The 22,518-nt window shown below is 44.7% G+C and overlaps 1 protein-coding gene and 1 pseudogene across 2 annotated transcripts in view; both read left to right on the top strand.

Annotated features, from left to right (window-relative positions):
• SLC36A1 (solute carrier family 36 member 1) overlaps positions 1-22,518 on the top strand; it is a 65,441-nt gene that overhangs the window by 1,813 nt on the left and 41,110 nt on the right. Inside the window, exons 1-2 of one of the 2 annotated variants that reach the window (XM_006150828.3) lie at positions 5,516-5,649; positions 15,532-15,679. In XM_006150828.3, the coding sequence (XP_006150890.1) occupies positions 15,537-15,679 (143 nt within the window). In that variant the 5' untranslated portion in view covers positions 5,516-5,649; positions 15,532-15,536. Of the gene's footprint in view, positions 1-5,515; positions 5,650-15,531; positions 15,680-22,518 lie in introns of those variants that run through there. The other variant, XM_006150829.3, reaches the window with a different exon arrangement.
• LOC102500987 (M-phase phosphoprotein 6 pseudogene) lies at positions 20,878-21,363 on the top strand (annotated as a pseudogene).

Raw genomic sequence — 22,518 nt, 5'->3', positions numbered from 1 at the left:
TTAATTATTATTATTATTTTTAATTTGATCAGAGAGTGACAGAGGGGAGGGAGAGAGAGAAAGCAAAAAAGCAAGTTGCAGGTCTGGGACTTGAGCTGTGGTCAATCATGTGAAAGCACAGTACCCTAACCACCACATCATCTGCTGACCCTGAAAAAGCTAATTTTTGAAAAAATATATGATAAATGGCACTTGTATTAGCTTCTTATTGCTAACTTGTGGAAACAAATTACCACAAATTTGGTGGATTAAAACAACACAAATGTATTGTTTTACAGTTCTGGAGATCAGAACTCTTAAATCTAGGTCTGCGTTGCTGTATTTCTGGAGGCTCTAGGGGAGAATTTGTTTCTTACTTTTCCAGTTTTTAGAGGACTCTTGCAGTCCCTTAGCTCATGGCCCCTTCCTCCATCTTCAAAGCCAGTAGAATAGCTTCTTCTCCCTTCTCTCACTCTCCCACGTCCCTTTATAAATCCTCTGGTTTGTATTGGGCCTACCCAGATAATCCAGGATAATTGCCTCATCTTAACATCCTTAACTTAATCACATCTGCAAAATCCCTTTTGCTATCTAAGATAACATATCATACATATCGTAAGTTCTGTGAACTAGTGGCATCCTAGGGGCTGTTATTCTGCCTACTCAACTGCACATCCCAGTTTACGGGGGACATCCCACACATCCCACTATATGCCTGTTAGCCTAGTGAAATATTAATATGGCCCTGTTCATTCTCAAAAGTATTCCCATTTGAATGAAAGGTTAAATGGACATCCTACTTATCCAATATCTATTATTATTATTATTTTTTTTAACTTTACAGTATGTAGAAAATAATAACATTTTGCGGGTCCTTGGGCTAAAAAACAAGGCTGCTCATGACTACAGGTAGTTGTCTCAGAAGCTCCAGACACCATAGGACCCACCTGGTTGCTCTAAGGGGCAAGAATCTGAATACATCAGCACCTCCCTTACTCATTTATAGGCCCCTCCTGGCCAGCACACCCCACTGGGAATGCCTTTGTTATATTGAAATGTGTTCTGGTGTGGGCAGCATCGGGTTCCGAGGTGAGAAGTGTGCCTGAGTCTTGTATGTGCTCTGATGCTCCTGTCGTTGTGGGCCTGCTTGCAGGCGCAGGCTGTCAGACAGAGGTCTTGGCTTCATTTTCACATACAAGTCTATGTCCCTGAAGAATCCGCCACCCCTCCTGGACTTTCCCAGGTATCACACAGCAGAAAGGTGCTGCTGTCACCACCAGATCCAGGCGACCCACTTGTTACTCCGTTGGTGATCTCGACCAGTCTCTTGGCTTTAAGTATTGTAACTTCCTGCCTTTCTTCCTTCCTTTCTGCCCCTTTCTGTCCTTGCCTGTATCAACCCAGTAGTCAAAGTATGATTTTTATATCCACTTAAGATCATGGTGCTTCTCTGTTCAGATCCTCTGATATCTTCCCATCCCAGGGAAAAAGCCAAATTCCTTACAATGACTCACAGAATTCCACATGATTTTCACCCACAAACCATCACTCTGACCTAGTGGACTTCTCTTCCCACAGCAGAATAGCTCACTCTGCTCCAGCCACACTAAGCTCCTGGCCATTCTTCAAAAAGGCTAGACTTGCTTCCACCCCAGGGCCTTGGCCAAGGCTGCTCCCTCTGCCCATAATGCTTGTCCCAGAGATACACACATGGCTCATCTCCACCTGCTTTCAGTCTTTGCTTGCATATCACCTTTTCAGTAAGACCTTCTTTGACTGTTTAAAATGGGGCCAGCAAGTCGCATGGTCATAAAGCACTGGACTCCCCCATGGTCAACTGTAGTTTGAATCCCAGACCTGGCAGTTTGCTTTCTCTCTCTTTCTCTCATGAGCAATGTGCCCAATAGCAAATTGAAAATTAATAATAATAAATAAAACAAAATAAATAATTATTTAAACAATAAAAAGTAAAATTATTGCAACCTCTCACCTTGCCCTCAGACTCCCTCTCCCCCTTTCCTGGTTTATTTTTCTTCACAGAAGATATGTCTGCTGGCATGATAAGTATATTCCTTACTTATTTTTGTTGTCTGTCTCCCCTCACTACAATGTAAACTTCACAAAGGCAGGGGTTTTTGTCTATTTTCTTCCTATTGTAGTCCCAGCGCCTGGCACATAGATACTCAACAAATATTTATTAATAAGAAAAGTAAATAGATTCTCTTATGCTTAACTCCCTACTCTTCTATTAATTTTTAATTTTTGTTATTTATATTTTAATTTTCAAATGCCATTTTTCTCAGAAAATTTTTTTTAGGTTTTTACCCTAAGACGCGTGTGCTTGCCAGAGAGAGACAGAAAGAAAGGGAAAGTGAGAAATCACCCCCCAGGGGGAATGGCTATATTGCAATCTCTTCTCCATTCTTCTCGGGATTTGGGGCATGCACGCTCACACACCTGGCATGATTTTCAAGCTGCTGGGTCTGGAGCTCTAACTGCAGTAGGCCGTGTGGGAATCCAGCACCTTAACTACTACACTACCTGCTGGCCCCTCAGAATATTCTAGTTTTAAAGCATATTGTTCTTATTTTATGATTGCAACATCTTATCTCTCTTAGGATATTAATGTATGTGTGTGTTTGGGGTTTTATTTGGCAGAGTATCCTCTAAATTGTTTTCATGTGTTTGTGGATTAGATGATCTTTCTAACTTTTTTTTTTTAGAATTATTTATTTATTTTATTTATTATTATAATTTAATTTGACTAGAAAGAGACAGAGAGAGAAAGGCAAAGTGAGAAAGCAAGTCACTACGTTTGGGACTCGAACTGCAGTCGGCCCCGTGGGAGTCTAGCACCTTAACCACTGCGCAACCTGCCAGCCCCTCTAACTTTTATCTTAAAGGCTTTGCTCAAATGCTTGGTAATCTCTTTAAATCTTTTAAATCAACCTTTCGAAGTATGATTTATATACAATAAAGTTATGCATTTTAATTGTCTAGGTTAATGGTTTTTGTCAAATATGTAAACCCACGTTACCATCACCTTGATCAAGACACAGATTATTGACATCACCCTGGAGAGCTCTCTTGCGTTCCTTTGCAGCCAGTCCCCACTGACCCTTCTGTCCCAAGCGACCATTTATCAGCTTTTGGACATGAGATTAGTTTCTGATCATTCATTTAAAGCAAATTATACACTATGTAGTCCTTTGTGTCTGTTTTTTTAACACTTATTATAATGAAATTCATCCATTTGTTTGCATACATCAGCAAGTCCTTCTCCTATGTCAATATGCCACAGTTATTTTAGCCACTGCCTTATAGATACATTTGGGTTGTTACTGGGTTTTACCTATAAAGAGTAAAGCTGCTTGCTGTAAATATTTGAGTACAAGTCTGTGTGGAGCACAGCCGGGACTAGGGTCAGGCAAACTAGGAGGCCTAGCTCACAAAATTTAGGAAGGTGTCTGTTCTCTTGTTTGTTTTTTTAAGGTTTTTCCATAGGGCATATACACTCACCAGAAAGAGTGAGAGAGTGTGTGTGTGCGAGAGAGAGGGAGAGAGCGAGAGAGAGAGAGATCACTCCCTGGGGAGGTGGCCATGTTGCAATCCCTTCTGCTCCATTCATTTTGGGTACACATGCACACATGCCTGGCCTGATTTTTAAGCCTCCAGCTCCAGGACTCTAATTCCAGTCTCCATGTGGGAGTCCAATGCCTTAACCACTATACCATCTGCTGGCTAGTGGTTCTTTAATGTTATTGTAAATGGGATCGTTTCCTATATTGCTTTTAACTAGGTAATTATTTGTGCATAAAAATGTTGCCATATTTTTGGGACTGGCAGGTGGCATGGTTGTTAATGGCATTGGACTCCCACATGGCCAACTATGGTTCTAGTCCCGGACTTGGTGGCTTGCCTTCTCACTCTCTCTCTGGCTCTGACTCTCTCTGGTCAAGTAAATAAATAAAGTTAAATAAAATAATTCTTTAAAAAATGTTACTATGTTTTGTATGTTGATTTTGAATCCAGAAACGTTATTGAATTTATTTATTAGTAATAACGTGCTTTTTTCCCCCTGGAATCTTTAGACTTTTCTACATACAGAACCATGCCATCTGCAAATAGAGAACATTTTACTTCTTTTCTTACTGGGAGGTCTTTCATTTCTTTTCCTTATCTGATTGCTCTTGCTAGTACTTCTACTACTATGTTGCACAGGAATGGTGAGAAGAGGCATCCGAGCCTTGTACTGGATTTTAGTGGAAAAACTTCCAGTTTCCTCACTTTGATTATGTTAAAATGGCTTTTATTGTGTTGAAGAACTTTCCGTTTATACCTAAACTGTTGATAATTTTTCTCAAGAAAGAATGTTGAACTTTGTCAAATGCTTTTTCTGTGTCAGTTGAGATGACCATATAATTTTAATCTTTCATTCTGTTAATATAACATATCACCTTGATCGATTTGCTTATGTTAAACCAGACTTGCATGTCAGAGATAAACCCCTATTGGTCATAATGAAGACTTTGCATCAATATTCACCAGGGTAATCAGCCTGTAGTTTTCTTGTCTTGTGGTATCTTTGGCTTAGGTGTCAAGGTGACGCTGGTCTTACAGAATGTGTTCCAAAGTATCCCCTCTAGCTCTATATTTTGGAATAGCTTAAGAAGTTTGTATTAATTCTTGGGATGTTTAATTAACTTTAGTTAATTCTTTAAAAATAAGTGTTAATTTTCATTTTTTTGAGAGTTTTTAAAATTTTTTTCTATAGGGTGCATGCGCTCGCCAGAGAGAGACAGAGAGACAAGAAAGCGAGAAATCACCCCTCAAAGGGCATACCACAATCCCTTATCCTCCATTCTCCTCTCGGGATTTTGGGCACACATTCACATGCGTCCAGCATGAGTTTAAGCCACCGAGTCTGAGATTCGAACCGCAGTCAGCTACATGGGTATATTAATGTGGGCCTAAATTTTCAGGAGGAGAATGGAGGAGAAGGGATTGTGGTGTGGCCATCCTGCCTGGGGAGTTGACTTCTCGCTGTCTCTGTGTCTCTCCAGCAAGTGTGCATGCCCTATGGTAAAAACCTAAGCACCTAAAACCAAACAAAAACAAAAACTGTTACCCTACTTCACAGTTCCATTTCCAGTAGTAATCACAGAGGAGAGTTTGGTATGCTCCTAGAAATATGACTAGACTATTTTTAGAATAGCATATTTAATTATATAAGCAGTACATACTCATTGAGATATACTAAAGAAAATACAGCTAGTGTAAAAATAGCAATATTTCACAGTGCACAGATCAGAGGACAGTGTTCTTTGACCCTCCTCTGCCCATGCTTGAAGACCAAAGTCCCCCTTAGTTCCCAACGCCTAGTCCCAGGCCCCCTGTATTTTCTGCAATGATAGCAATTGGTCACCAGGGGGCGATGCGGAGCGGAGTATAGGAACACAATGAGCGAAAAAGAGGAGCTGCCAAGAGCAGGGACACGTGACCTCAGCCTCCGGCTTGGCCGCCTGGATCACGTGAAGGGGCCCGGAAGCGGCTGCCCCGGCAGTCAAGGAGGATGGCGAGGGGTGGTCGCTGAGGCAGTGAGGGGTGGACTGTGCTGAGGCCGGAGCCGGAGCGGGATCCGGAGCCCAAGCTGGAGCCGGAACCCGCGCGGTGAGTCCCCGCGCTGGCCTGCTCTGGCTGGCGGCGGTCGCCCCTCTGCAGGACCCACCTCTCATCCCCGGCGTAGCAGGTGCTCCAGGACGTGCACTGCACCCACCTGGGCTGCGGGTCCGCGCGTCCTCCGCTCCTGGCTGGGGCTGCGGTCCCATGTCGGCACCGGTCCTGGAGATCGCTTGTCCTTCGCGTTACCCCCCCTTTACCTCTTGGGGTTGGCGTCTTCCCCGTCCTGTTTGACAGATGGGGAAACTGACGTCCTGAGATGGGGACGATCACCCAAACAACCAGCCAGGACTTCTCCGACACCTCCCAAAGGAGCACGGCTGTCTCCAGCAAGTCTGCCCGCGGCGGGAGCCCCACTCGGACTTCTCATAATGGGTCTTTGGGTCGCACGGCACTAGAACTGAAGGACACTGGGAAGTCATCTGCTGCAGTCCCCTCCTAGGATAGTTGGGGAGACCGAGACCCGGGAAACAGTGGGGGCTTGCTTAAGGTCACCCTGCGAGTTAGTCGCAGACCTAGAATGCCAGTCCTGCGTTTCGCCACACTGCCTCCTGCGGGGAGACTTGACAAGCAAAAGAAGGGCACCCCTTTCCTGACGCTTTTTCTCTTAGTCCTCCCTTTTTAGCTCTCTGCATGCTCCATCGCCCTGTTTGGAGTGGCTCTGGGTGTGGTTCCGTTTGCTCAGGGATTTTCTGCAGAGTCATCATTCTGTAGGTTTGTAACCGTTCTGTAGTTTGGTGTCAGTCCCACCAAAATATGAAACAGGAATCAGAGTGTGCGCCTGGGAGGAGCCAGGGCTCAGTGGAGGTTGTGGGCAGCCTTGGCTGTTAACGTGAAGAATGGAAAGAGCTATGCTTCATTTTTTTCTGTAACCCCTCAGATTTGGGGAAGCCTGGCTGTTTGGATGGACGCAGTCAGTGCATTTGAAGCTTGCCGAAACAAGAGGCAGTCGCAGCAAGATGCTGAGGGAAGAACCCAGGAGGTTTGTCCTAGCTCTGCCTCTTTGCAAACTAGGGCGACTCCCATCCTGTCCTCCGGGTTTAGGTTCCTCCGTCTGTGCAGTGATGGAACTGAATCCCCGAGGGCCCTTTTTCTATAACATTCTGTGTCTTGGTCTGTTTGCTTTTTATTCACCGGCTGTGGACATTAAGTATCAGCCTTGCAGCAAGACCTAATCTAGTCGTCTAGGAAGTAGTGTCTTTCATTTACTCGCAGGTGCCATGAAATCCTCCTCTTTCTGCCTATCTCTGTATTATATCCAAGTTAACCACTGACAGCTAAAGATGAGCTTAGCTGAAGTTGATCTCTTTAAATGTGATCAGGGCCGCTTTTTTTTTTTTAATAGAGATTTTTTTTACTATAGGGCGTATGCATTCGCCAGAGAGACAGAAAGCAAGGAATCACTTCCCAGGAGGAGGTGGCCACACCTCAATCCCTTCTCCTCCACTGTGCACATACATACACCCAGCATGAGTGTCAAGCCTCTGGGTCCAGGACTTGAACCATGATTGACCACGTGGGAGTCCAGTGATGTAACCATTACGCCATCTGCTTGTCCCAGTCAGGGCCTCTTTTGAAGCTTGTCTGGAGCCTAGCTGACAATAATGAACTTACTTGTACATTTAGTATATGCTTTCTTTAGAGATGGTCTTGAAGTCAGGAAGTTAAGGAGTCATGACAGGCTCTGTCATTTGCTCTGAGTTTGAGACTGTCTGGGATGTATGCTCTGAGGATAGCATTAAGTCTCTTGCCCGTTGTTTTCTGATCGTATCATTTATAATTGCCCGCTTGTGAGTCCTGCTTTTCCTTTTAAACCATGTAGCTGTTCATTCAGCCTCGTCCTGTGGCAGCTGGAAGTGCTCAGAGTCCTTGTCTGTGTGAGGAAGCAGATTCCACTTATTTCGTGGTGTTCCCAGGACTGCAGTTGGGACTGATGGATGGATGTGCACTGGGAAGGTGGTTTGGGGGTGAGCATGAGGCCTTTGAAAGAATTAGTGCTCACCCATGGTGAAACACAGGGCAAGGAGCCCTTTGTCACCAGACAATACTTTTGGGGGACGTTATTGATATTGGGTAGAGGGTTGGACTAGATAGCTTTAAGTTTTCTTCTAACTCTGAGAGTCTGTGAAATTCTAGGTCTGGACTTGCAGGAGGCATGGAGAGGTCCACTTTGGTGAATGCTTTCGTTTCCCCCTTGCCTCAGGTAACCTTTCTCACCATAAGTACCCTTGTTGCTGCTTTCTTTTTATCTCCTCTCCCACTTCCCTAACCTGATAGTTCTTTAAATGCTTGATATTTCTTCAAGCATCTGAGAAACCATTGCTGGTAATGATACATTTCTTCTCTTCACCTTGACCTGAAGTGAGATCCTTAAACTGGGCCGGTGACTGGCCTTCTGTTTCTGCTCTTGCTGGCCTGGTGCTCAGAACCCCTTCCAGAAGTGTGTGATGAGTAGTACCACCTACACCGAGGCCAGCTTTTCTGTCTTTCCCATAGAGGAAACTCACATTGAGCCTGTTTACCTCAACCCAGGCCTTGGAGCAATTCTGCACTCTCTGATTTGGCCAGGCCAGTAGGGTTGAGCACATGATGTTAGCTTCTGTGCAGTGGGTGGGGGTCCAACGGGTAGGCATTGGATATAGGAATCACAAGTGCTGTATGTGGTGTTGTCCCCTCTTCTGCACCCCAAAACATTTCTCTCGGAAGCCTGGATGCTCGGGGTCAGAATCTCCATTACCCTCTCTGGAAAGAAAAGCTCCTCCGTGGTTTCCTTGTCCACGCAGCGTGGGCATCTGTTAGTGCCTTACTGTGATGGCAGTTAGGTCGCAGTTTCCAAAACAGGGACATGGCTCAGTTCTCCAGAGTATTCCATGGAGAAAGTTCTGCAGCGTTTATATAGTGAACTTTCTCACTTTCTGTCCTTGAACTTCTCCACAGTGATAATCTCAGTTGCTACTGTTAACGAAGGTCCATTATGTACCAGACAACATATCTAATGTTTATCTTTCTCTCTTACCTTCATTACAACACTGGCAGGTAGGGATTATTAATAACATCTCTCCCAGGAAGAAACCAAGGCGAAGAGAGGTTAAGCAACGTGCTTAGTCACACTCCCAGACTCTAAACTCATAATCATTTTATTATATAGAATGCCCGGAATGCCTAATATTGCTACAGGCTTGGGCCAGTTTTCTTCCCAGGGAGATTTTAGGGAGGGCAGATCAATTATGGCAGGGTAGAAAGAGAACAGGACTGGGATTCTGGTTTGTTGGATTCTAATCCCAAATCTTCTTTGGCCAGCTGGGGGTCCTGGACAAGTCAGCCTCCCTCTGTGGACCATGGTTTTCTCACATCTCAATGGAAAGTTGAGGCTCCATCGTCTCTGAAGACATGCCTGGCCCTAACTTTTTGTTGTTGTTGTTGTTGAGATATTTTGCTATAAGGTGTGTGCACTTGCCAGAGACACAGAGAGAGGTAGAATGAGAAAGTGAGAAGTCATCCTCCACAGGGTGCAGGGATGGCCCCACGCCACAGTCCCTTCCTCTCCATTCTCCTCTCGGGATTTTGGTTACACAAACACATGCACCCTGTGTGAGTTTCAAGCCATCAGGGCCAGGGCTGAGACTCAAACTGTGGTTGGGCATGAGAGAGTCCAGTGTCTTAACCTCTAAACCACCAGTTGGCCCCATCCTGGTCCTAACTTTATGGTTACGGGTAATAAGGGAACATGTTTAGCTGTTCTGCAGCTTGGTTAGAGTCTTATCTGTTGCTGTTTTAAAAATAAATCCTGTAGAGGTCAAACATCATTTTACTTGTCTTCCTGTAAACCGTGCACAGCAATCTAGTCTGTGTCCTTGTTTATGTCTGCAGAATTCTAGCAATAGAGAGCAGAAAACCCATCTAGGGGATTTGCTGCTGCTCCAGGTTCCAAGGTCCATCCTAGTGCAATTATTTTAGCATAATGGACAGCACTTGTAGTTGCCTATATTAGCAATGCCTGAACCTTGGTAGGTAAGGCCAGGGGTATACCTGTCATAGTAGATCATACCATTTATCATTTTTATTGGAGTGCCTTACCTAAATCTACCTGTGATCAGAAGTGCTTGGGAGGTTGATTAAAAATGAAACTCTTGTTTTTCTTCTTCTTCTTTTTTGAAAATGTAGTATGTTTTATTTAACCCAATGCAGCTATACTATTTTCATTGCACCATAGAATCAATGTAAAAATTAATAATTAAAGTGGTTAATTATGATATATTTCAGTTTTTTTGATGCCAACTCATTGAAACCCAATGTGCACACATTGTACTTCTTTTTTTTTTTTTAAGAGAGATTTTTTTACTATAGGTCACGTGAGCTCGCTGGAGAGAAAGAAAGCGAGAAATCAACCCTTGTGGGGGATGGCAATGCTGCAATCCCTTCTCCAGTTTCCTCTCAGAATCTTGGGCACACATGTACACACACACCTAGTGCGAGTTCTAAGCTGCCTGGTCAGGAACTCAAACCATGGCTGACTATGTGGGAGTCCAGCGGCGTAACCATTATGCCATGTGCTGGTCCCCACACTTCGCTTTTGACAATCATATTTCCAGTACTCAATAGCTGCTTGTGGTTAGTGGCTACTGTGTTGTATGTGTAGCTTTAGAATATTTTACCATATAACGAGTCTTTAAAAAATAATTGCCAGAGACCATGTGCGCTTGCCAGAGAGAAAGACAGAGAGAGATGGAGAAAGACGCCCCCAACAGGGCATGGTCATACCATAGTTCTTTTTCCATTTCTGCACCCTGTGAGGATTTTGGACATGCATGCACACATGCCCAGCATCTTTTCTGTTTGTTTGTTAATTTGCTGGAGTGTATGTGCACTCACCAGAGAGAGAAACAGAGAGAGGGAAAGCGAGAAAATGCCCTCTGTGGGGCATGGTCATGCTGCAGCCCTTCCCCATTTCCCCCTTCTTTTGGGATTTTGAGCACACACATACACCAGCCTGGCGTGTTCTCATGCTGCAGGGTTGGGACTTGAACCGCAGGGTGGGCTATGTGCTTTTTGGGTGCCTTAACTACTGGGCCATGGAGTTGGCCCCATATATTTAGTCTTTTATTTATTTATTTTTTCTTAAGAGAGACTTTTGCTTTAGGGCACGTGCCTTTGCTGGAGAGAAAAGCAGCAACAGTGAGAGGGAGAGAGAAATCATCCACACCCCCCAGGGGATGGCCATGCCATAATCCCTTCTCAACTCTCTTCCTGGGATTTTAGGCACACATACACACACGCCCATCAAGACTTTCAAACCACCAGATCCAGTACTCAAACTGTGGTTGACCATGTGGGAGTCCAGTGATATATACCGCTATCTACTGGCCACAATGTATTGAGTTGTAATTCTCCTTCATTTAAAACCCAGTTACTGAAAAATCTAAATTAGAGCCTTGGAATTTCAGATGAAATGCACTTAGAAATCATTTAATGCAATCTTTTCAATTTTTTTTTTTAAGAGAGATTTTTGCTATAGGATGCATATGCTTGCTGGAGAGACAGAGAGAAAGAGAGGCAGAAAACAAGAAATCACCTCCCCAGAAGAAATGGCCATGCTTTAATCCCTTCTCCTCCATTCTTCTCTCAGGTTTTTGGGCACTCAGGCACGTGCACCCAGCATGAATTTTAAGCTGCCGGGTTCGGGACTTGAACTGCAGTTGACTACGTGGGAATCCAATGACATAACCTTTACACCATCTGCTGGTCCCAATCCTCTCAATTTTTATACTGAAATAGTAAAACAGTACTGAGATTGGAATGGAGGACTTTTGATGGCTACATACATTCTGTAGGACCCTGATTCACCATACTGTTTTAAAATGGAAACATTAGTATTTGAATTTATAAAAAGAGTTTCTGACTTTATCTCAAAAAAAAAAATTACTGGGAACCAGCAGTTAACGTTATGGCTATGTCGCTGGACTCCCATGTAGTTGACTGCGGTTCACGTCCTGGACCCGGTAGCTTAAAACTCACGCCGGGCGCGTGTGCGTGTGTGCCCAAGATCCTGAGAGGAGAATGGAGAAGGGATTGCGGCGTGACCATCCCCCCTGGGGGGTGATTTCTCGCTTTCTGTCTCTATGTGTCTCTCTGTCTGTCTGGCGAGCGCACGCACCCTATAGCGAAAAAAATCTCTCCAAAAAAAAAAAAAAAATTACTGCAAAATTCAATTTGAAAATTGCCCACAGTCTCTTGTGTGGTGGTTAAAGTGGCTGGTTCTCACTTGGCAGACTGTGCAGTTCAAGTCATGGACCCAGAGGCTTGAAAAAACACTCCAGGGTTGTGTGTGCATGTGTGCCTGAAACCCTGAGGGGAAAGAGGAGGAGAAGGGATTGCGGCATGGCCACCTTCCTCAGGGTGCTTTCTTATTTTTTATTCTTTTTTAATTTTTTTTGGAGAGATTTTTGCTATAGGGCGCGTGCGCTCGCCAGACGACAGGGAGAGACATAGAAACAGAAAACGAGTAATCACCCACTGGGGGGATGGTCACACCACAATCCCTTCTCCTCCATTCTCCTCTTGGGATCTTGGGCACACATGCACACGTGCCCGGCATAAGTTTTAAGCCACCGGGTCCGGGATGCGAACCGTGGTCGACTATGTGGGAGTCCAGCGACGTAGCCATTACGCTAACTGCTGGTTCCCAGGGTGCTTTCTCACTTTCTCCTTCTCTCTTTTTTCCCCATAGCAAAACAACAACAGAAGTTGCCCACATCCAGAAAATATAACATGATTTTTTTAAACAAAAGTTCAATTTGCAAACACATTTTTTCATACTACTTCCATTGCACAAAGTGATTCCATCTGCTCATTTTTAGCACCAAGCTAAAAACGGGGTATATTTTGTAGATTAAAAAGTAACTCTTTTCTAGTGATACAATGAATACAGTTTATGTAAGGAAAAAGAAGAATGCACACTTGAAGAAAAAAATTATATTTTTGCTTCCTCAAACATGTGGACGTTTCTTACTTAGTAGTTCACTCTTTGGGGTCAGTTTATCATGTGGAGATTTTGAGTCTGTGTTGATGGGCCCCACACAACGTATAAACTCTGTTCGTTGTCCTCTAAAACCTGAAGGACTAGCTTGTCTTCAACTCCCACGTTACAGCCTTCATTTTGACAGTTAGCAAGTACCATTAAAACTTCCCACAGGGCAGCTGGGGCATGGTTACCAGGTTTCATCAAAGGGAGCCTGGGGCAGGATGACTATGTAGACTATGCTCAGTGAAGACAGCTAAAGAGCAAGAGGAGGTGGCCTTGGTTGCCAAAAGAGCCACAAAAGGAACTCCAGGAAGTGGCTGTGCCCACCCTCTCCAATGCTTGCTTCCCTAGCTCACGGTGCTGAGAAAGGGCTTCGGCTTGGATTTCCCCAGGGATGGGGGACATGTTTTCTCCCAGAGTCATCTTTTCCACTTGGACAGCTGTCTTTGGTAGAAGGTTCTTTCTTTCTTTCTTTCTAGGACATGTGCCCTCACTGGAAAGGCAGAGAGAGACAAAGAGAGAAAGTGAGAAATCATCCTCCAGGGTGGATGGTTGGGATCTCTTTCCTTCTCCATTCTCTTTTGGGATCTTGGGCACACACGCACACACACCTGGTGTGAGTTTTAAGCCACTGGGTCCAGGACTCAAACTGTAGTCGACTACGTAGGAGGCCAGTAACGTAATCATTATGCCATCTGCTGGTCCCATAAATTCAGGTTTTACATACCATGTGAGAAGGTCTCTTTACAGAATTTGCAGTAAATTGAGCATCTGTACCAAATAAGCAGCAGAGTGGCTTTCTTGGTTGATGGGGAGAGATTGGGGAATTTTTCAGTTCCAGCATTCTGTCTCTTCACCCTCAGTAATATACAGGGTTCGCTTGGAAGATCCTATTCCTCTGATCCTTTTGATAGGCTGGAAGAAACAAGGAGTTAGCTGTTGGTTGCATAAGTAATTACATCAACTGATTCCTGGAGTGTTAGAGCTAGAGGAGAGCTGGGAGATATTTTAATCCCTTTTCCTCCCTTATTGTTCCATGTTCGGAAACTGAGATCCTAGACCAGTGAAGTCATTCATTTACTGAGCAAACTGGTGTAGAGGTGAGCCTAGCACGAGGCCTCCGGGCATACACATAAACTAACTTACTAGTGTGACGAGAGGTGTCCGACTGCTCGTGTTGAGATATTTCACAGACTTTTTGTCCTGGCTCTGGATGATGTTCTTGAATTCCTCCAGCATGTGGGTAAATGAAGACCTCCTAGATTTTTAGCCGAGTATCTTTGGGAGGCGCCTCCCTGGGATTGCCAGGCCCTTCCCTGGCTTTCTGCTAAGCAGTCTTCTGATGAGATTGTGTGGGGTCCTTCCTATGTTGCAGTTGGTGGAGAAAATGAGGTCTCGCCTGGATGAGTCTGGTATCAGGGTGGGGTCAGTTTCCAGAATTCTCCCCTGGGACTGGATCTGTGGGGAGCCCTCAGTGGAGAGCTGTCCTCTGGCAGCTGGTGTTGGGTGTCACAGTGGGAAGGGTATTGTATGGCTGCTGGATGTCCTTTCTCCTCACTTGGGATCTGACAGCACACACATGCTGGAAGAGAGGGTTATGGGCAAGCAGTTGGCCAGTCTGCCAGATGGCAGAAAGGTAGTTTTGTGTAACTTTTAATGTCGATGTGCCTTTTTCCTCACGTGATGGCAGATTCTTTGGGACAGGACGTTGTCTTTCCCAGTGGTACTCCTTCGTGGCAGCTGGCCCTATAGACCGTAGGTGTTTCCAGTTTCTCAAAGGGCATCAGGAGGTGGGCTTTCTGCTCTTTCAGGGAGGCCTCTTCATTGTCTGGGATTGGCTCTTCATCAGTAGACTGCTACATGACTCCCCAAAGGTGTCCTCATGGTGTATTTTAGCAAAGCCCTGGGTCTTCTCCCTCCCTAGCTAGAAGCATTACTGAGAAAGTCCACCCCAAGAGGCGCCACTCAGCACACTGCCTCCCCCTCCAAATGCCAGGAAAGATGTCTCCTCTTACCATCATTTAAAAACAAGTAAATCTGGAAAGGTTAAAGGGCCGTGGGCAGAAGATGTGGAGGCAGGGGTCAGGGTGAGCCCAGCTCATCTGGTCCTCCTCTGAGCTGTTTCGGCTGTCCTTTCTCAGCACATGGGTTGGTGACAAGAATAAGTCCTCAGGCCACAGCCCAGGCTATGACCAAGAGTTAAAGATGGCCCCCAGGAGCAAAGCATAGGTCTAGGTCATGGCAGAGGGGAGAAGAGCCGCCGTGTGGCTCCAGACCTGGTGGGGATTTGAGCAGAAGTGGGTGATCTGGGGTGCGTATGCTGGTGTTTCTCGAGTTCATCAACTCTCTAATAGAGGCAGAGCGGAAAGAGGATCCAATGAGAAATGCTCGGATTCCCATCCTCTGGGAACCTGCTCCGGGGATGGGTGGGGGTAAATAGAATTTAACTGCCATTCAAGGACCAAGGAGTCAGCGCAGAGGAAGGACTAGTTAATCCTGACTTAACAGCAGGGAAGACTTCCTGAAAGCGTTCATCTAGTCTTCCCCCACCCCTGGCAAGTGGTGCCTCTCCTCAGTCCGTCCAGGTCCAGGTGCCCTGTGGGTGAATTTAGAAATTTACGAGTGAGGCACAGACCAGCAGACTAGTAGGTAGGAGGAGACGCCAGCCCGCCCCTGTGTACTTTGCACCTTTTCCATTTCCCTTGGTACCAGGCACTCTTGTACTTAATCCACAGTGCAGCTGTCACTGCGAGCACCTGTGACCATGACTACTTCTGCCCCAGGGCCCACCCCAGACCTGGAGCTAAAGGCTCCAGCGACTGGTGGTCCTAACGCTGACCCTGTCCCCACAGCCACCATGTCCACGCAGAGGCTCCGGAATGAGGACTACCATGACTACAGCTCCACTGACGTGAGCCCAGAGGAGAGCCCGTCGGAAGGCCTGACCAACTTCTCTGCTCCGGGCTCCTACCAGCGTTTCGGGGAAAGCAACAGCACAACGTGAGTAGCTATCCTGTCCCCTCCTAGGTGGAGGACGCATTCCTAAATCTTCCTTAGAATTTTCCGTCCTCTATTCTGTCAGTTCCCCACCTTACAGAGAGGGGTGGCTGATGGTGCTGAGAAGCGTGCCCGGGAGGCCACTCTCTCGTCTGACTCTTATTCTTTGGTCCTTTCGGCTTGTTGATTCCAGAAGTCTGGTACCAAGTAAGAGCTTGGACTTAAGAAAAGCTTCCAGAGAAGACACTTTTTAAACTCAGATCATGTGTCAGAACCTCCAAGTCCAGCTGGAAGCCTCCTTTGCAGAGTCTCCCCCAGGTTTCTGCTCCATCACCAAATAGCCAGCTCATGTTGCCAAAGCCATGGGAAGAAGGAGAGGTGTCCTCTGTAGTTAAGTTCAGGGATGGGGCAAGGAGATCTGCTTTGCATTCTCTAAAGAAGGCTTAAATTTGTCCCTGGAAACTGAAACTGGAACGTCATCTGGGCTGAGCTGGGCCCTCTGTGTGGGAAGATCCCCTCAATTTTGCCTACTGTATATCTACAACAGAGATAATTTCTGTGATCCCTGAATATCTAGAGATTCTCTCTACCAGCAAGGAAACTATCAATTCGGTAGCAGACACCAGTGGGCATCTTTTAATCCAACTCAATTCTGGTGCCATCTACCTGGGCATAATGTTAGATTGCACAGGCTGAGAACTCAGTCCCACTAGATTGTCCCCACCTTAGATGCCAGTAATGAGTTCAGGCATCTGGAATATCTAACCAACTGGCTACAAGTTGTGGTTGGCATGATCCTCTCTTTAGGCCTGATTAACTTGCCAGAGCAGCTCACAGAACTCAGGGAAACAGTTACACTTGCCAGTTTACTATAAAGTATATTTTGAAGGATACAAATAAACAGCCAGATGAAGAGATGCCTAGGGTGAGGTCTAGAAGGGTCCGGAGTACAGGAGCTGTGTTTGCATGGAGTTGGGGTGTGCCACCCTCCTGGCATGTGGCTCAGTTCTTTTCACCCTTCTGCAACCTTTGATGTGTTCAGCTATCCACAAGTTCTCTGAACTGTGTCCTTGTGTGTGTGTGTGTGTGTTTAATGGAGACTTTATTGCCTAGGCATGATTGCAGCATCGACAGCCATGTAGAAAGGTGACTGGACAAAAAGAATGTAATCTAATGCTAATGGGCTGAGTGGGGCACCCAGCAGGGTCTATCTGTTGATACTTTTTAGCCTCTCTCTGTAGAATTCTTCTTCCATCCCATGGGGTAGGAGTGTCTGAGACTGACCATCAGACAATCTGGGTCAGAGTTGGCAGGGAAAGATTAGCTGTAACTTGCCTTGGGGAAGAGAAATTCTACTACCTATGAACTGCTTTCAAGAGAGAAAGACTTTTACCTTTATTGCCCCAAAGCTTGTTGCAAACCTGCTTCAAAACCAAGGACAAAAGGCAAATACTTCAGTGAAAGATTTATTTACTGATCTAGTCACTTAGGCTATGTGAGCTATGAGCCAGAAATGGTAGGTGAAAAGGTGTGTGTGCGCGCGTGTGTATACAATATCACACCCTCCTTGGGCCTCAGTTTTCCTGGAAATTTTGTGGAGCTCACTACAAAACTGTTGGTTGTGTGCTACTCACCACTTGAACTAGAAGATTAGGAGGAAGGTTTCTTCCTCATTGTTTCCTCGACAGCGTTTGAGCATTTCTTTGAATTTCTGCATTTCCTCTTTTGCAGCCCAACTGTTTACTCCTCAAGCTTAGCTATCATCCTTTCTGTGCTTCCTTGTTGGGTTGATGTGACTTACTGAGGGATCCTTTATGCCATAGATAAATGCCATGCCCTGTGACTGCTCAAGGGGACCTCTCTTGGAGCCCATCCCTGGGAAAGCTCCCCTTGTGTGCACGCTCCTGGTGCAGAGTGTTTTCTCCTGTAAATCGGGATGAAACTAGAGGGTGTGGTCTGCCCAGATTACTGGCCCCTTGTCACCACTAGCTGATTTGACTTACAAAGGTTCCATCTTTATAGCATTTCTCACGTGCCATGCTTTTGTAGACTTACCATTTGCTTGTGGTTTGAGCCACTGGAAAGGTTACTTAGAGTACTCTGGCTGCAGTGAAGACCCTGTCTACCCTACTGGAATCTCCCTGGCAGAAGGAGCCCCACATGCAGCCTGTGGCATGGTGGCTTCCCTTCAGAGGTCACGCTCATTATTGTGAAATGCTCTGCCACGCGTCTCTAAGGTTCCCTTCCAGTTTTGGCTCCTTCTTATTCTCAGGCATCAATGTGTCTGTGCAATACTTGCCATATGGGTTATAGGTTTTCTTTTTCTTAGATTTATTTATTCCATGAGTGAGAGAGAGCAGACAGACAGCACCTCCAGCTGGGTACCAATGCCATGATCCGCCCTCAGCTTCAGCCAGCCCCAGACCATGGGCGCACACATGCCTAGCATATTCAGGCAGATTCCTGGTTTGCACCTTAAAGTTTTCCATGTGGGTGAGCTTTGCATAGGGTTGTGTTTTTTTCTCTGCACCACTGTCTAGTCTCCTGGATTTTCCCTTTCTTTCTTTCTCTCTTTCTCTCTCTCTCTCTCTTTTTTTTTTTTTTTTTTGTCATAGAGTGGATATGCTCACCAGAGAGAGAAAGAAAGTGAGAAGGCATTTCCCTGGGAAGGATGGCCATGTTACAATTCCTACCCCTCCATTCTCCTCTTGGGATTTTGGGCACAAACACACACTTGCCCAGCATGTATTTCAAGTCACTGGGCTGAGGATTTGAACTATACAGCCAGTCTTGTGGGGTCCAGCTGCCTTTTATCATGCCACCAGCTGGCCCTGGATTTTCATTTTAATAGAGACCTTTCTAAAGGCTGTAACAATGAGCTAGCAGCTTCGGGTAGTTATATATGTTTTAGATGTATGGAAACTGATGCATACCTACTAGCTACTCTAAATATCTCTTCTTTTCACATTGGGTTGTAACTAATAGTCGATCCAAACTCATTTCCCTTTGTTTGTTGGAAATAAACAAAAGGAACGCAAAGATACCTTCTGTGGGCTTGTATTGGGACATTTTCCAGGGTACACCTTGTTCGAGGTTCCTTTTCTACCCTGATACTGTGATAAAAGTAGGTGGCCCAAAAGTCCACGTGTCACTGATGGCAGATATCGACGTTCCCTCACAGATGGTACAGGGAAAAGTACTCCACTGGGGCTTGGAGAACTGGTTGCGTCCTTCCAGCCTAGGGCACAGGATCCACACAGGCATTAATGTAGAAAACATGCCAGGATTTGATACAAAGTGGTCTAATATGGACGATTTATTGCTGAGTGAAGCAAGCCAGGCTTTGAAAGAAATTGTATGTCTCCACTTAATATATACTGACTGTCTGCACTCTATGGTAGAGACTGAAAGATTGGAAGCTATAAAAGCATTGAAAATAGTTATGGACAACGGAGACACTGTAAAAGGAAGGTGGGAGAAGGGAAGAGTATAGAGAAGGAAATTAGGGGGAAAATAGAGATGCAAGGCATTTGTGGGACACAGTAATGGTTTATTACCTGTTGATGATGACATATATAGTATTTTTAAAAAAATAATTATTTTACTTAACTTCATTTATTTTATTTATTTGTTTAATTTGATTGGAGGGAGGAAGGGTGGGAGGGAGAGAGGGAGAGAGGGAGAAAGAGAGAGAGAGAGAGAGAGAGAGAGAGAGAAAGCAAGAAAGCAAGCCACCAGGTTAGGGACTTGAACTGCATTTGGCCATGTGGGAGTCCAGTGCCCTTAACCACCAAGCCACCTGTCAGCCCCACACGTATAGTATTCTTAACTGGACTGGTCTGAGGTGTATTTCATATTGGGTAAATTTTCTTTGCAAGCCAATAATGTATAGCACTCAAATGTATATAAAAAATAATAAAAGAAAAATGAAAAGAAAACATGCCAGGTATGATTGAGGTGTAAGTTGATTTGGGGAGCATTATTAGCCCAAATGAATCTCCAGTATGTAGGAAGTGTCAGGGAGAGGTTTTTGAGCTGGGTTCCCTTTCTGTTTGGGTCCCCACCCTGTTATTTAGCTTGCCAAGGAACAAAGTGCATGGACGTACTTCTTAGCCTACCGCACATACGCAGGCATACATCTGGCTCTTCCCAGGTTAAGGGCCTCATTAGGGGTATAAATAGAAACCATGAACACCCACAGAGATGTGTGTAGTGAAGTTATTTTTTAACATTTGATGTTATCAAACCTTTTTTTTTTTTTTTTTGGAGAGGTTTTCGTTATAGGGCACGTACCCTCGCCAGACAGACAGAGAGAGACATAGAGATAGAAAGCGAGAAATCACCCCCCAGGGGGGATGGTCACGCCGCAATCCCTTCTCCTCCATTCTCCTCTTGGGATCTTGGGCACGCACGCACACGCGCCCGACGTGAGATTTAAGCCACCGGGTTCGAGACGCGAACCGCGGTCGACTATGTGGGAGTCCAGCGACATAGCCATTACGCTAACTGCTGGTTCCCAGATGTTATCAAACCTTGATGGCAGCCTCATTTTATGCTGTCAGATACATTTTTCTTCCTGTTGCCCTGTTGAGTTACATAATCTCAACTATTGTCCCAGCCTCAGTGCTTCTCCCCAGCTGGCCAGAGAAACCAGCTGACTGAATGTGGCATCTCTAGGTCATCTATGGCAGCAATGTGCAAGGTGTGGTCTGTACCTTGTGAGGGTCCCAAGACATTTCACGTAGTCTATGAGGCCAAAGTTATCTTCATAATAATGCCGAAAGTTCAGATTCCTTGGGACCAGCAGATGGCATAATGGTTGTGTCACTGGACTCCCAAAGACTGACCACAGTTGAGTTCCAGACCCGGAGGCTTAAAATTCACACTGGGCCCATGTGTGTGTGCTCAAAATCCAGAGAGGAGAATGAAGGAGAAGGAACTGTAGCATGGCCATCTTTTTGGGGGTGCAGGGGAGTGATTGCTTACCTTCTATCTCTCTGTCTCTCCCTATCTCTCCAGTGAGCGCATGTGTCCTATAGCAAAAATCTCTTAAAAAAAAAATTCAGATTCTGCATTGGGTGGGCTGTGGTGTGAAGACCCTGTTGGGGATCCCTGTTTCTCTCTATATATATCTCATGGAAGAAATATACAGACTTAAAGAGAGAGAGAGGGAGAGAGTGTGGCGCTGGTTTGGAAGCAATATGGTGGCCGAGCACAAGACCAAGTTGTCCAAGAACCTGCTGTGCATAAAGGTCATACAAAGGGGACTGGACTCAGAAACCAAGAAACAACTAGAAGAGGAAGAAAAGAAAATCATTAGCGAAAAACATCGGTATTTGGATTTGCCAGAGCTTAAAGAGAAAGAAAGTTTCATAATAGAAGAACAGAGTTCTCTTTAGGTGAAGATCTTCTCTATGGAAGAATGTCATTCAGAGGATTTAATCTTGAGGTTGAGAAATTAATGCAGCAGGTGAATGCCAAGAACAAAGAAGAAGACATTGAAGATGAAATAGTGGAGCTTGATGTGTCAGATGAAGAAATGGCTAGAAGATATGAGACTTTGGTGATAACAATTGGAAAAAAACTTTGCCAATAGGAAAGTCCAGGTCAATTATGAAGAAGATGAAAATGAAGACATGCAACCAGTTAAACCAAAAAAAGAGATGTTCTTAAAACCCCAAGATTAAAATAGATGCCATAAGACAAGGCTCAAGGATGCCTTATGAAAATTAGCAACTTATTTTGGAGTTCATCCTGATGGTGTCTCTAAATTTATCAGCACTGTAATGTTCTTTTTTTATTATTTATTTACTATCATTATTTTTCAATTTTGACCAGAGACAGAGAGAAAGAAAAGAGAAAAAGAGAGCAAGGCGCCAGGTCCAGGACTTGAACTGTGGTCAGCCATGTGGGAGTCCAGCGCCTTAACCATCATGCCACATGCCAGCTCCAATTATTAGTACTGTAATGTTTATTTGTAAAAAAAAAAAATAAGACTTTGGAAATATACTGTTTTCGAAACAGATGTGTGATGTATGTTATACATCCTTTGCTGAACGATATTCATCAAGAGTGGATTTTCAGCCCTTGACCATCAAGTGTACATAGATTCAGGGTTGCTTTCTACAGGGTTTTTTTTGCCTCACTTTTTAAATTAAAATCTTCAACCTTGAACAGACTTGTGTAAATTAATGTCCATGTTTAAGTTGCCTTTGTGTTTATATTTCATTTTAAACAGTTAATCATGCCCAGCCAATTCATACACAGACTTTGGAATCCAATGTCATGTTATATGTAAATGTATCAAGGACAAACCTGCTTCTCCAGCCTTCTTACTTGCATGCTACCTGGTCATTGTCAGTTATGATTATGGTTTTCATTTTAAGCATTTACTTAAAAAATTCTGTCATAAACTTATATTTTATATGCTTTTTCTATTATACTTTTAAAGAAGAATTTTAGTCTAATTCAAAATGTAATTTTTATCCAAATAGTAACTTTAAAAACCAAACCACCCATTTAGAATATGACAATGTATTAGTTGAACCATAAGAAATGCCTTTTATGGGTCAAAAACAATCATCAATTTTTTATGATTTGGACCAGTAGAATTTGCCACCGATGAGATCAGCTCCTGGTCTGAACACTATCGAAATACCAAGTACAGAAGCGCGTGGGATTAAGTGTGTGTGGTGTGTCTTCCTGGGAATTACTTTTGTCATTTAATTTTGTACCCAGGAAATAAATGAAGGGTATGTCTCTTCTACCCTGAGAGAGAGAGAGAGAGAGAGAGAGAGAGAGAGAGAGAGAGAGAGAGAGAGAGAGAGAGAGAGAGAGGGACA

The sequence above is a fragment of the Tupaia chinensis genome, unplaced genomic scaffold, assembly GCF_000334495.1.
Source record: "Tupaia chinensis unplaced genomic scaffold, TupChi_1.0 Scaffold000301_1, whole genome shotgun sequence".
Classification (NCBI taxonomy): domain Eukaryota; kingdom Metazoa; phylum Chordata; class Mammalia; order Scandentia; family Tupaiidae; genus Tupaia; species Tupaia belangeri.
The sequence above is the reverse complement of the archived record's forward strand: the minus strand, read 5'-3'. Positions and strand labels throughout refer to the sequence as shown.